The 14,905-nt window shown below is 49.5% G+C and overlaps 1 protein-coding gene across 1 annotated transcript in view; it reads right to left on the reverse strand.

Annotated features, from left to right (window-relative positions):
- Positions 1 to 14,905, reverse strand: part of DOCK3 (dedicator of cytokinesis 3) — a 287,503-nt gene that overhangs the window by 18,500 nt on the left and 254,098 nt on the right. Inside the window, exons 38-44 of the mRNA XM_055557421.1 lie at positions 14,115 to 14,263; positions 8,010 to 8,096; positions 6,599 to 6,703; positions 2,526 to 2,667; positions 1,382 to 1,548; positions 1,144 to 1,230; positions 239 to 418 (exon numbers count right to left, since the gene is read on the reverse strand). Coding sequence (XP_055413396.1) covers positions 239 to 418; positions 1,144 to 1,230; positions 1,382 to 1,548; positions 2,526 to 2,667; positions 6,599 to 6,703; positions 8,010 to 8,096; positions 14,115 to 14,263 — 917 coding nt within the window. The remainder of the gene's footprint in view (positions 1 to 238; positions 419 to 1,143; positions 1,231 to 1,381; positions 1,549 to 2,525; positions 2,668 to 6,598; positions 6,704 to 8,009; positions 8,097 to 14,114; positions 14,264 to 14,905) is intronic.

The following is a 14,905-nucleotide window of genomic DNA, read 5'->3' on the forward strand; positions in this document are numbered from 1 at the left end:
CACCCCAGTATTCTTTCCTGGAAAATCCCATGGAGAGAGGAGCCTGGGAGGTTATAGTCCATGGGTCGCCAAGGATCAGACATGACTGAGCAACTAATACACACTATTCAGGACCATGCTCGGTTGGCCGAGGCACAGCCGGGGAGGGCGCGCTGGGAAGGCTGCCTTCAGAGGCTGGACCCTCAGGAAGAGGCACGGAGACTCACGTCCCTGGCCGGGTCTGGTTGGGCCAGCTTACCTCCTGGTAGCGTGCGATGCCTCCGTTGACAGCAGCGTCAATGACGCCGTTCAGGCACATGCTCAGCAGGTTGATGTTGCCGTGCACCTGCTTGTGCTGATACTGGCTGATCAGGGCGCGCAGCTCCTGGTTCTTGTTCTCAACCACTTGGATGGCATTCTCCAGGGGGCTCACCTCCACCTGGGGGCACACAGCACGTGGTGTCAGCCCAGGCCCAATGACAATCCCTCCCTCCTCACAGGCCTGACAGCAAGGGGCTGTGACCCATGCCACTGAGTCCCCACTCTTGTTCCTGTGGACCTGAGACCCTTTCTAATTCCCTCTTCTGATCTGTAGGCACTCTGAAGTACAGTGAATAGTAAACAACATCAGTTCTGAACGCAGAGGTCTCTGGCTTCCTGAGCTTCAGGGAATAGTTTCTGCATTTGTAAACTGCTGCTACTGCTGCTAAGTCGCTTCAGTCGTGTCCGACTCTGTGCGACCCCACAGACGGCAGCCCAACAGGCTCCCCCATTCCTGGGATTCTCCAGGCAAGAATACTGGAGTGGGTTGCCATTTCCTTCTCCAATGCATGAAAGTGAAAAGTGAAAGTGAAGTCGCTCAGTCGTGTCCGATTCTTAGCAACCCCATGGACTGCAGCCTATCAGGCTCCTCCATCCATGGGATTCTCCAGGCAAGAGTACTGGAGTGGGGTGGGGGAACACAAATGCCTGCTGCCTAGGGGTGCTGTGGAGATTAAAGGAGAGAAGGAAGGTGAGCAAAGCCTCCAACACAGGACTGCCTGTGGTTCCCCCAGGCGGGCATGTGGCTGAAGCACTCTTTTTCTCTTCTTCCTCAGAGAACGGCCCCCCAAGCGAGGACTGAGGAAGCACTGTGAAACCAGCCCCATCGGAATCGTTTCTCACCAGCTCCCTCCTCTCCACTTCGAACCACCGAGAGATGCCTGGCAAGCTGTGGGTCAGGGTCAGCGTGGTGCGCTCAATCCACAGGCTCTGCAGGGAGGGTACAGGCAGGTTCAAGCCATGAAGCAATTCTGCCCACGCCCCACCTGCCCATGGGGGAGTCATTGATGAGCTCCCGAGAAAGCGGGGCCGGCCCCAGCCTTGCTGCGAGCACTGACCCTGCTCCCCTAGATGCATTCACCTTGAATTCATTCTCCTTGTCCTTGGGGCCTTTGTGGAAAGGCCGGTCATACCGGAACCTCCTGACGTTGTTGACGCGGTAGAAGCTCTTGACGCGGTCCGGGACCCTGTCCATCTGCAGGACGTCCACGTACTCTGGGATGGGCGTCACTGCATAGATCTGCAGGTCTGGGCAGGAAGTGAAGGGAAACCGGACGTGAAAGAGAGACGGATGTGAGTGGATGACCCCTGTCACCCCCGCCAAGGGAGAGGAGACCAACAGAGCCCTTCAAAGGGGCAGCAGCAGCATTTCAAGAGCAGATGGGACCAAACACGGTTTGGCTGACTCCCTATCCAGCAGTGAGTGCCCTGAGCCCTCAGCCAAGGTGTGGTGTCAGCAGCCAGTGGTTCCCTAGTGCCCCTTTAAGAAGCAAAGGAAAGGAGTCAGGAGGATCCCCCATAGGAACGAAAAAGGTGCAAGGGCCTAGGCCGGCCCACTGCAGGTAAACTGCACAGTATTCACTGCCAAACAACATTTTAACAAGATACTCTTTAGGATCTTTGTGGAGAGCAAACATGGGTGTCTGCCTGCCCTCCTCTCTCTTAGAGAGATGTGGACTAGCCACAGCCACGGTGACTGTCATGGAAGCTGAGTACGGGGAAGGAGGGGCAGGCTGGTGTTTGCATTCAGACTTCCAAGTGCCCCCAAAACCACAGGAATTCCCCATCTCTTCCCCTACCCCTTCCTCCTCATCCTGTGCCTCAGTCCTGACAAAGGCTCGAGGTATCGACAGACACACGTGTGAGTGGAGCAGGTCATGGAAGTGGAGCATCCCTGTGGATACTGGGAGAATCCACAGTGTCTGCAGCTGGGTGCCAGGAGACCCTTCACGGGCAGGGTGGGGACTAAGGTGCTGGCAGTGGCCCACCAGAGGGATAAAAGCTAGCTGATGACCAGGCCCCCCAGGGCTAAGGGCATGCCCCCGCCTCCTCTGTGAGGCTCAAGTGCCCCGTTAAGGGTCAGTGAGTGATGTGGCACCCTCTGCTTTGGGACTTGGGCGGTAACCTGGCTTGTACGGCCAACAGTGTCACAGAGGGGCAACCGACTGGGTGGGCCTCCCCTCCCACGGTCCCAGTCCTCCTCCCCTCCATGGGTCAAAAGATACACTGGGCGTCGCACTGCAGGATGGCGTCGTCAGGGTGGTTGGGGTGCTGCATGGCAACAGCCTGCGGGAACTCGCTGAGCATCCTCTGCTGGAAGGCCTCCAGCCTCTCGTAGTCGTGGCCCCGGCACACGTACTCTTTGTTCTGCCACAAAGGAGAGAGCACACACCATGCCTCGCCTGCCCACCCTCAGCTCCTCAACCTGTGAGCCCCTGGGGCAGGCCTGGGGCACAGCACTCTGCCCTCTACGCTGCCCTAAGGGAAACCACAGTCAAGAAGGGTGAGGGACAGCAGTGGTGTGGTGTGGTGTGGTGGCTGCGGTGGAAGCTGCAGGAAGCTCGTGGTGGGGGGTGGGGAGGGCTTTTCACATGTGAAGGGATGCTAGTGGGGGGACGGGGGTGGGATTGCGGAAAACAGCCACGCCTGGAAGGAGTCCTGGAAGGTCCACCTGGGTCAGCGGAGTAGAGAAGCAGGGGTCAATCTATGTGCATACAGTGACAACCAGGGCGACAAGCCAAGACAGGAAAAGGCACGGCTAGAAGGAAGGTGCTTGTGGAGCGCTGGTGGGAGGTGACGAAGAGGCTGCTGGTGTGTGTCCACGAGTACCGCTATGGGAGCCACCAGATAATTTACAACAGGAAGGCAATAAGATGTGTGCTTTTGTAGGATGACTTTTGTCAACTGGGAGAAGCAGTCTAAACGCCGCCCAGTGCTTCGTGGGCATTTATCAACTCCTCTAGCAGCAATTCCTCTGCAACTGTGTCCGCAGACCATCATTCCAACTACATGCTTCTTAAGACTTCACATTATGTCATGTTTGGTTTGGGTTAGGTCTCAGTTTTCCTCTCTGTGGACTGAAGGCACCCTGAACCCTTCTGCTCTGCCTGCCTCACGGCTGGTCCAGACTGCTTGGCTGGAGGGGGCTCCTCGGAAGCCCTCTGGTGGCCTCTGTCTGCCTCACCAGATTCACTCTGGCAAATGGTGTTGGCACTGACGCGTCTTCAGAAAGAGAGAGGTTCCACAGGGCCAGCCCTATGCTTCTTGGTAGAGGAGTTATTACAGGCTAGGCCGTGGGTGACCTCAGCTTTTTTTAATAAAAGTTTTTTGTTTTGTATTGGAATGTAGCCAATTAACAATGTGGTGATAGTTTCAGGTGAACAGTGGAGGGACCCAGCCATGCACATACACGCATCTGTTCTCCCTCAAACTCCCCTCCCATCCAGGCTGCCACATAACATTGAGCAGAGTCCCTGTGCTATACAGTATAACCTCAATCTTTCTGGAATAGGATTTTTGCCCACTTTTCACTTCTTCTCTTACTATGGGAGAACTCTGGTACGGTTTGGCCACATGTCCAGATGGATCAGAATGCAAGAGCAACAGTAGAAAGGAAAGTCAAGGTCAGGAAGCAGGCCGGCCTCCCCAGTGGAACAGACCAGTAGTCAGAGGACAGAGACATTTACAAGCTCCTTGCTTGATAAGCAGAACTGACAAAGAAGGTTAATTGTGAAGAACTGGCCTTTTCATGCAAAATGTACAATCCTCGTCAGTTTCTGTTCATGGGTAAAATGAAGAGAAAAAGAAACTCCCCCAAGACAGGAGAGCTGGATGTTTTCCTGTCTCCATGCAGATTAGCAGATAATCACATTTGTGAAGCAACACGGGCAGATGGTCCAGAGGATTCAAGCTGACAGAGCTGGAGTAATAGACGGTCTCTGTGTTCAGGGAAGGTCAAAGAGCAGCCTAGTGCTCTGGGGAGGACCCAGCAGGAGAATGGCACAGCGCATTGACCTTGAGGCTAGCTGTTGGTTTCTAGTCTGCTCAGGCCAGGGTCCCAGCAGCCCCACGTAGGACGGATCTGGCTGCCACTGTTTTCCCCTCTGTCCTTTCCATTTACAAGGCGAACGGCTACCTCTGCTGGCCTTATTCCATCTGCTGCAGATGAACTGAACAGCTGAGGGAGGGGGGACAGCATGCGGCCAGGCCAAGCAGACCTGTATGCCTGCAACATAGCTCCTGGTGTGGAGATGAGGATGGACTGACGGGTGACGTTTCCTGGTTATTCTTCCTCTATCACTGGCACCCTGGAAACCATGTTTGAATATTTAGACTGTAACTGGCTCAGATGCAGGTTTTATGCCAGGTCCTACCTGTCAGAAAGCTCTCAGAGCCCTGAGACACCGATGCTCCCTGTGACGTGAGCATGGGGGGTTGGAGCCAGGTGGAACCATGGTGGAGACTTCTTTGCTTGACAGGGACAGAAATGGGGCACACTAGTGCTTGATTTTGTAAGAGCCAAAACAACGATGTTTTGGAGTAAAATCTAGTTGATTACGTTACAAATCGTGGGACTAAACAAGGAGAGTAAAATGGCAATAAAGCATAACTTGCAAAGATAAAATGAGAAAGAAGTTACAAGGCTAGAATCATTAGCTTACTGAAGGGCTTCCTAGAGATGCTTTTGGTTCTGGGAAAGAAAGAGTCAGTCACTCAGCCATGTCTGACTCTTTGCGACCCCATGGACTGTAGCCTGCCAGGCTCCTGTGTCCGTGGAATTCTCCAGGCAAGAATACTGTAGTGGGAAGCCATTCGCTTCTCCAGGGGATCTTCCCGACCCAGGGATTCTTGCACTATTCCTTCTTCTGCTGACCTCTACCCCCACTACTGTTGTATGATCTATGTAGATGGGGCAACAAACATGCCCCGTCTGATAAGCCTGGGCTGGATGGTCCTAGAGAGTGAAGGAGGTCCAGCAGCCTGCGGAGAGCCTCTACTGAGGCACATTCTGCTACTGGCAACCCTTCTGTGGAACAGAATTCGAGCCTTCTGGGGAATCACAGTCAGGCAGGGTGTGTTTGCTGTCCCTGTCACTATTCTAATTCCTACAGAAATCATTATTCTTCTTAGCCTAGACTAATTGCTGCCCAGGAAATGTGCGTGTTGACCTGCCTTATATCCAAAATGTGGTCAGCCTGGACTCTCACTTAGCAGACTGGCTTCTTTTTAAAAGAAGCCATTAAGTTCTGCTGACCTTCAATGAGATACCAAGCTTATTACTGCTCATTGGCTAAAGCAATTTCTCCAGTACGATAGGATCCCAAGAACTATCTTACTGGGCCTGGTAAGACAGTTCCCAAGAACATCAAAGGAATCCTATAAATTTTCCTAGCAGCTTCCTGAAACTTGTGGACACTGAACTTTAGTATGATATTGGAGCTGGGGACAATCAGAGCTAATCTTAGGTCTCAACTGCAGCCTCTGGGTCCTTCCATCAGCAAGGCTTCATTTAGGTCATCTGAGAACAGCTACTTATGGGCTACAGCCTACAAGCCCAGGCTGACTCCTCCTGGTGCCTCTGGATTGTGCTAAATAAAGACAAAAAACAATCACAACTGTTCAACTGGTGTCAGTATGTCTGTGCTCAGGCAATCCTTCCACTCTGTTTATATCCCTGCCCAGCCTTTCCAGCAGTGGTGGAGCAAAATGGCTGTAGTCACCCTGGCCAGAGAACTGGCTGCCTTGGAAAGGCCTTCTTCTCAAGCCAAACCCAATGTTTGGTTTGCTCCACAAACCCCAGGAGCAAAAGGGACTATCCTCAAAAGGGAGATCTCTCAACTCAGTGATTCTCCACCCTGACTGTGAAGCCTACTACTGAGGTCAGGGCTGCACCGATGTCCTGTCTGGCAGAGAATAGTCACAACGGAGGATTCCGGACCTTGGAAACAGAAGGTGGAAGGTTTCTAAATATTATCTATGGGGTATTCTCAAACCCTGGTCATTTCCTGCAGGATCCTGGTTGATTTGGTAAGAAAACCACCCTCATATATTCCAGGTAGCTGCAAAACAGTTTAACTGCAGAGAGAAAGACAGTCTAAAGTTGGTACCCAGTTCAGTCAAATAAAGCCAAACACTCTGATCAGTCCTTCGTGAGGAACTATTCAAATATTCTGATCAGTTCTTCATAAGGAACTATTCAGTGCAATAGGAAAAAAGGTTAAAAAAGAAAAAAACAAACAGATTATAAATTATGTGTAAAATATGATAGAAGTTCTTGTGACTACCTGAATGGACTCACCCGAAGGAAGAAAGGAAACTTCCGGCCATAGAAGCCGACCCGGAAGAACTCAGGCTCCAGGCGCTGCTGCTCCATGATGTTGTCGTAATAGCTAGCCTCCATTTTCTGTGAACGAGAAAGGCAGTTGCCTGCAGGTTGGCTTGACTGCTAGTGGTGTGTCCAAAGCAAGTTCTCCCAGGCCTAAGCAGACACTGCCTTTTGGGAAGAGAATGTGGTGACTCAGTCTAGATAAAAAGTGAGCCCCTAGCCACGATCAACCCCTCGCCGGGGAGCTGCTGGATGGAAAGGAAACCTTCCCTCCCCATCATCACCTGGAGGTAGGGCAGCCCCGAGAGGCTGCTCAGACTCTTCTGCCCAGTGAGTGGACCCAGCCCCACACAGACTCAGACTTCCTGTACTTTCAGGGGCACACATTTAACATGGACTTCCTCTTTTTTGTTCAGGAATTTCTGGTTTTGATGATACTACACCAACTGACAGTAAGTGTTGCCTATAGGTGATACCATCAGTCCAACTGCATTGCTCTAGTTCATTTACCATCTGACTCAAGATGCTAACAAAATGAGGAAGGCTTAGTTACCAGAGTCACTGTACTGGTCCCAATTTCGGAGATTTTAAACTTTAAAAGTGGAACTACTATCCATGATGTCTGGCATTACCCAGGTTGGTAAGTTTTTTAGTCTTGGCTAACCTGGCTTCAGATTGAGAAAAACTCACTGAAATTTGACTGAGAAGATGTCCCTAATCCATTCAATCAATTCAGGCTGCCAGGGAGCAGTGACCTTCAAAGACCAGAGCAAAAATTTACTGGTGTAGAACCTCATCTATTACACAGAGCCTGATCAGGATCAGGGAACACACTGACAAGGGTGCAGGAGGCGGATGAACTGATTTCTCTTTGCCAGAGACTTAACCAGCTATTATAATTCAAAACCCAGCACCAGAAACAAGGAAAAATTTGGTGGAGACCTTCAAAGTCCATTTCACTTAATTTTGAATGTTTTGCATCAAAGACAGGAAGAACTTTCTTTACTTGGATGCTTAGGAGTGACCACAAGCCAAGGCAGGGAAACACTAAGATAAGACGTATCTGAACGAAATTATTTCAGGAGAAGCTTCTTCTTGAAGGTGGACTGCCACCTCCTCCTTGAACCACCCCCATCCCATCCGGCATATGCTGTTGCTCCCTTCCTTGAGCACCAGTGGCCCTCGGGGTCTGGATCATGCAGTCATCTGTCAGGTGTGTGTTTTGCGTCTTAAGAGCAGGAACCTTGGCTTCTGCTTCTCCTGCACTGTCCACAGCACTCAACCCAGTGCTGAATTGCTCAGTCAGTGCTCCCTTAGAAGCTGATGCCAGAAAAGCATGAGCACTGCCAGTCAGGGCTGGGGCAGGGGGAGGGGCGAAGCTCACCCGAATCCAGCTGAGGCTCTGATAGTCGTAGAGGCTCTCATACTGACACGCCAGCTCCCTGCACAGTGGGATCCCAAACTCCCAACTCTGCAACAGAAACAGGAATGAGGCTGAAGCACGGAAGGCATCCTCAGAATGGTCCAAGCCTTGCCAAACATATCAGAAGGCACAACTAAAGGCCTCCAGCAACTCATATGTCACAAGGAACACATGCTCAAAACCAATTTGTGGAGAACACACAGAATTATGACACTCTGGCTCAGTGCACAGCTTTCAGGTTTTTACTCAAATGTTTCCACCTCCAAGAGGCCTCTTTATGACTTATCTTGTCAAGGGCAAGCACCCACCCTATCTATTCTCTTTTCATTACTCTGAAGCTATCTTCTTTAAAAAAGCATTTGCTTTTAAAACTTGAAATATGGTTGGTTTACAATACTGTGTTAGTTTCAGGTATACAGTAAAGTGATCCAGTTATATAAATAAGACTATATACATACATATAAACACATACACACACATATATATTTTCCTTTTCAGATTCCACTATAGATTATTATAAGATACTGAATGTAGTTCTCTGTGCTATTCAGTAGGTCCTTGCTGTTTATCTATTTTATATATAGTTCTGTGTATCTGTTAATCCCAAACTCCTAATTTATCCCTCCTCTACTCTTTCCCCTTTGCTAACAATAAGTTTGTTTTCTATGTGTGTGAGTCTGTTTCTGTTTTATAAATAAGTTCATCTGTATAGTTTTTTAGATTCCACACATAAGTGATATCATATAGTATTTTTCTTTCTCTGACTTGTTTCACTTAGTATGACAATCTCTAGGTCCATCCATGTTGCTGCAAACGGTGGTACTTCATTCTTTTTAATGGCTTAGTAATAGTCCACTGCATATGCTTATACACACACACACCCCCCACACATCTTTATCCATTCGTATACTGATGAACACTTTGGTTAGTTCAGTCCAGTAGCTCAGTTATGTCCGACTCTTTGCAATGAACACTTAGGTTGCTCCTATGCCTTGGCTATTATAAACAGCGCTGATGTGAACATTAGGTGCATGTATCTTTTTGATTTCAAGTTATTTTCTTTTCTGGATATATGCCCAGGAGTGGGACTGCTGGATCATGTAACTAAATGTACTCTGTCTTCAGTGTTTTAAAGAACCTCCATATTGTTCTCCCTACTGGCTGCACCAAGAGTGCAGGAGGGTTCCCTTTATCCACACCCTCTCCAGAATTTATTATTTGTAGACTTTTTGATGATGGCCATTTTCACCAGTGTGAGGTGATACCCGTTGTTCATTAAGTTATGATTTGCATCTCTTTAATAATTAGTGACGTTAAACATCTTTTCATGTGCCTGTTGGCTATCTGCATGTTTCTTTTGGAGAAATGTCTATTTAGGTCTTCTGCACATTTTCTGATTGGGCTGTTTGCTTTTTTGATATTGAGCTCTATGAGCTGTTTGTACACTTTGGAAATTAAACCCTTGCCAGTTGCATAGTTTGAAATACTTTCTGCCAGTCCATAGGTTATCTTTTTGTTTTGTTTATGGCTTCCTTTCCTGTGCAAAAGCTTCCTAGTTTGATTAGGCCCTATCTATTTTTGCTTTTATTTCTTTTGCTTGAGAGGCTGATTGAATAAAACATTGCTACAATTTATGTCCGAGAATATCTTGCCTATATTCTCTCCTAGGAGCTTTATGCTGTCACGTCTTACATTTAAATCTTTAAGCCATTTTGAGTGTATTTTTGTGCGGGAGTGTTCTAACTTCATTGGTCCCCATGTGGCTGTCAAGCTTTTCCAACACCAAATTGCCGAAGAGACTGTCTTTTCTTCATTGTATATTCTTGCCTCCTTTGTCAAAGATTAATTGACTGTTGGTATATGGGTTTATTTCTGGGCTAAGAAGTATTTATTTTTATGTTGTGCTAGTCATAATTAGATGAAAAGCTGCATGAGGGCAGGGTCTGTTTATATCCTTTATCTTCAGAGCCTAGAACCAGGCCAGGCATGAGCAGGTACTCAATCAAGATTTATTTAATGAGTTAATGCAGGAAATAATGACTTTTAAGTTAAGATGATTTAAGCTTAGAAAGAAGTATGGAAGCTAAGAAGGAAGTAGCTACCCAAGGATTTGGCAGTAGGTCCAACAATTTCCTTTATAGAGATATTCTACTCTTTAGAGTAGGCTTCAGATAATCCTTGTCTAATCAGGTCTCAGGCTGTTTCTGTGGTGTGGCTCCTATTATGGTGGCAGGCCCATCTAATGGCAGCTTTCACCAAGGGCCAACACTGTCCATTTCCTCCTCTTTTTAATATAGTGCTTTCTCTCTTAGGGAGATTGGGAATCAAAGGTTTACTTGGTATTTTAGATAGGCTCTTCTCCCCAACTTCTAAATACTAATTAAAATTTTTTATTATAGGAAAACTTTAAGCATATGGAAACACAGAAGTATGAACCCCTAGGTACTCATAACCCAGCCTCAACCATGACCAACTCAGAGTCAGTTTTGTATCATTCACATCTCACTTACTCCTCCCTACAGTTTTGGAAGCAGATCTCAGACATCATGTAATTTCACCCATCAGGGTTTTAGTATGAATGTTTAATAAGGACTTTATTAAAAACATAGATTTGAAATAGCATCAGGGAGAAGGACAACACTATTTTATTCAGGACTGTGTTTCCTAAAAAGAGCACATTATTTCTATCCTTTGAAGAAATTAATGCAATATGGCTTGACCTGAAGGACCAATTAAAAATGTTGAAACAAACCAAAGAGAATTTTAAATAGACTCTGATTCTCTGCTCCAATACAGTTCCTCTGCCTCAGGGAGCTAGAAAGCCTCTTGTGTCCCCACACTGCAGCTTTAAAGGGGGCACGTGTCTGTCCTCTCTCTAGCTCCAAGTGCTGCTTGGGCAGGTTTTAGTGAAGGGTCTGCCTGGCAGGCAGTTCCACAGAGCCTGGCTAAGCGGTGTGTGTGCAGACAGCCGGCCAGCTTGCAAGGAGCACCCCATGGGGAACTGCTCATTTAGGTGCTGACGGCCCCATGTGAGCCTCAGGGCGCTCTGCCTGCTGACACAGCAGCTCCTAGGAAAGCTGATCTCCTCTCCTACGAGGATCAGTGCTTATCTGCCTCACTGGCATCTCTGTCCTCATTTGTAGCCTTGCTGCTCCAAGCCTGCACCTACATCCCACCCAAAGGGTGAGCTTTTAGGGTTGTGCTGGAATACTGGGGGTTCTGAGGGCAACCTCAGAGCACAGAGAGGGAATGCTCGGCAGGTATGATGCATACCATCTACCTCTTTTCTCTTGCCAGAAAGGCAGGAGGCAAAGCAGCCCACAACTCCTAACTGGTGTCTCAAATCCAGTCACTTCCACCCACCTGGGCAGATGTGTGTTTGTACATCCATGCTGCCCTCACTCACAGGAACGGAAGCTGCACTGACTTGGCTCACTCTGCTCAAACTGGAAAGGCAGGCAAAAGCCAGGACTCCAGACGGGCAGTCTCTGTACTTCTGTTTACACACAATGTATCAGAAGTAACAGATCTGTCCTTCCTTCCAAGGAGTGTGAGCAACAGCAGCCCTGGGCAGCAGGGCCCAAGCCCACCCCCACAGGGAGGGCTGGTTCATACCTGATGGTCTGTGTGCCAGATATGCAGGGGTTCCCTTCCTATCTGCTCCCTCTTCCCTGGGATGAAGGACTGCCTCCCATCTTCTCATCTTCCCTTCATTCTTTTAACTCCCATCTGGGCACACCCTTTGGAATGTCCCTCTATCCTTGTCTGGCCTGGGAGAGCTGACCTCTGTGACCACAACCCAAATCACCTTGGCCCAGTTTCCTAGGCTGACCACCTTACCACTGGAGGGAATGACCCTGGGCAAAGCTGTGGCCACGAGCTGGACTTCTGGTTCAGTCCTTCTAGATACTCAGGAGAGAAACGTGGGACCAAAGGAGATGGGGTCGTCTGTATGTGGCGGGTAACAGAGAGACTAGGAGTGGGAGGAAAGTGGCTGTGAGCTGGGCTGTGCTAGAAGTGCTGAGGTCAAGAACCTCATTGCCTGCCCCTGCTCCCTTGCAGTCTTCTCTCTTCCTGCCCTCCTCTGACTGCCAAGCTCACTTTCCTCCTGGCACTGAGAACCCTTTGGAAGTACTTTTTCTGTATCAGCCAGGGTTTGCTTTTCTGGAGCCTTTAGAAAAAAGGCCCTGAATGCTTTCAAGAGAAGGGGTTAGCCCTATCCACTGACTCCATCAGGTATGGAGGAACAGAAACAGAAAAGTCACACCTTCTATACAAGCCCAGGAGAAGGCCTCTGATAAATACCCTGAGAGGATGAGCTCATGGAAGGGCTCACTGAGTGGTCTGTACTGAGCACAGAAGCACCTCCCCCAGCAATTCACAGCAAAGGCAGAAGGAGTGGGAGATTGCTGAGAAGGTGGCCTACAGAGCCTCTCAGTCCTTCTCCCCTTCCTGCGCATTCACAATCTTCAGGCAGGCTTTGCATTACCCTCCCTTGTCCACGTTGCTGCTGCTGTGGTTTAGTTGCTAAGTGGTGTCTGACTCTTTTGCAATCCCAGGGACAGTAGCCCATCAGGCTCCTCTATCCATGGGATTTGCCAGGCAAGAATACTGCAGTCGGTTGCCATTTCCTTCTCCAGGGGATCTTCCCGACCCAGGGATTGCACCCATGTCTCCTGCATTGGCAGGCAGATTCTTTACCACTGAGCCACCTGTGAGACCCTTCCCTTGTTCATACTTAGCGTTAAATCTGCTTTTTTAACACTATTGTAGTGTGGAGTGAAAAGGGGACCATGAATGCTCAAATGATCCACGGGTAGGCTCAGTCATATAAGCACAGCTCTTCTCTGTGCTCTATGCTCATGGCAAGAAAAGAGACCTAATACACTAACAGCACTCCTGCACGCTCACACCTTGCTTACGCCAGTGCCTCTGAGCTGGGAGGGCTCACTGGGCACATGGGTAGGTGGCAGCTCCAGGTGGACTGCATGCCAGGAAGAGCTGGCATGGAGCCCTCAGTCCATCTCTGGACCAGCAAGGAGAGGATGCTTTGGGCTGGCTCTGTCGCTCAGTCATGTGTGGCTGGCTGAGAGCAAGGCATGGATCTCCTTTCCGGGCTGGGTGGAATGAGAGCTCCTGAGGTTTCGGACAGGTTCCTACTTACCAGCGCATTCCCTAACGTGGGTGGATGTTTTTGACAAACAGAAGTCTCCCATGCTGTATAAACCTGATGAATGTTTTCTGAGTTATGGGCAAAAGGTATTAATGTTTTAATCTTTTTTATGATGAAATAACTCATTAAAAATTTTTTTCATTCAAGTCTGGTGTTCAGCCACTATAGATCCCTGCATGATCCTAGTTTAGCTTTCTAAGACGTGCTCAAAGCTGAGTAATGAGAGAACAGCTTCAACAAGTTACACAAACCTAGCCTTTCCAGTGTATGGGGCACACCCAACAGCAGGTGGTCAGAGGGCCCCACAAGAACTCTCCCAGAGATTGGAGCAGGATGGTAGGGAAGTTCCAAGGAAGTCTGAACCAATGCTGACGATGCCTGCTAATTCCAGAGAGTCAAGTTTAACAGGGGACAAGCCTGTGAGAGGAACCTGGATGGTGTTATAAGGAAGAGAGACCCAAGACAAGAACATGGACAGGAGGCAGTAAGGGCCTCCTTTGGCTGTGGTTAAAATCCATTCATTTTTATGGCTCACATTTTCTATGGTGGATCAGAATGCTCCAGTAACCTAAGTAAATCTAATACACACAAGCAGGGGGCCCAGAAGCCCCTGATCTTGGAGCATTAGTATTTACAGATGTGCAAAGCTGGCATGTGGGGTTGTCTTTTACACTCTCAATTTGCAACTGGCTTCCAAGCCACAGAATTAAGCTGTTATTTTTTTTCCCTGGAGAAAGTCATGCTGCCTCCAAATCCAATGCATGCACATGGGCACCCACCTCCTCACCACCCCTCACAGCACCCTCTGCAGCTATTGCCACCCCTGCAGGGTTAAGGTGCCATGGAGCCCAGTAGGGGCCGAGGCACTCGAAGTCTCGCCTGGGGACACTCACCTTGCCTTTGTTGAAGTAGTGGATGATCTTGCGGCACAGCCCCTCTTTCCGCTGCCACTCCGTCTGGGATGGGTAGTGGAGGAACTCCCGCAGGGGCCGCTCCTCCCACTGCAGCAGCTCGCAGTAGAGGAGCAGAGTGAACGCAGCTTCTGTGGGGACAGGCTCTAGCGAGGTCCCGGGGCAGCCAGGTGCCCGGGGACCTGGTGTGCACAGCCCAGGTCAGGGATGCCGGGTACCACACCTGAGAGAGGGGCTGTCCAGCCACCCACCAGCCCTTGACCACAGCACAAAGGGACCTAGTGGATACCGTCCTTCCTCAGCCTGGTCACCTGCTCTGGGCTCTGGATAAGGTGTGGCTCAGGTACCCCAGGGTTGGTGCACAGGCCGCTTTGCTCTGGGGCACACTGCCATGTCAGAGAGAGCTCCTGGGTTCCCTTTTGCTCAAGGGACTAGCGCTTCTTTCCCAACCTACTCAGAACTGGATCGGAGGGGTGAGCTCTGACAGGCTTTCCTCGGCCATCCACAGCCAGCCTCCATACCTCCAGCTCCACTTTCTGACCTCAGCATGGCCCTGGGAATGACCCTTTCTCCTCATCTTGACCATTTCTAAAGGGACCAGAGAGCAGGAGTGTTTGGTGCTAACTGTGTGAAGGGCTCCACTCATAGAGGAAACTACAGCTGATGCTGGGCCCAGGGCCGAGGACTGGTGACGTCTCCCGTACACATGGAGCTGCTAGGGAGGGTTTCTAAAACAGCCGTGGCTCAATACCGTGGCTTCCTAACCCCCAGGA

This window comes from Bubalus kerabau, chromosome 20, assembly GCF_029407905.1.
Source record: "Bubalus kerabau isolate K-KA32 ecotype Philippines breed swamp buffalo chromosome 20, PCC_UOA_SB_1v2, whole genome shotgun sequence".
Lineage (NCBI taxonomy): Eukaryota > Metazoa > Chordata > Mammalia > Artiodactyla > Bovidae > Bubalus > Bubalus kerabau.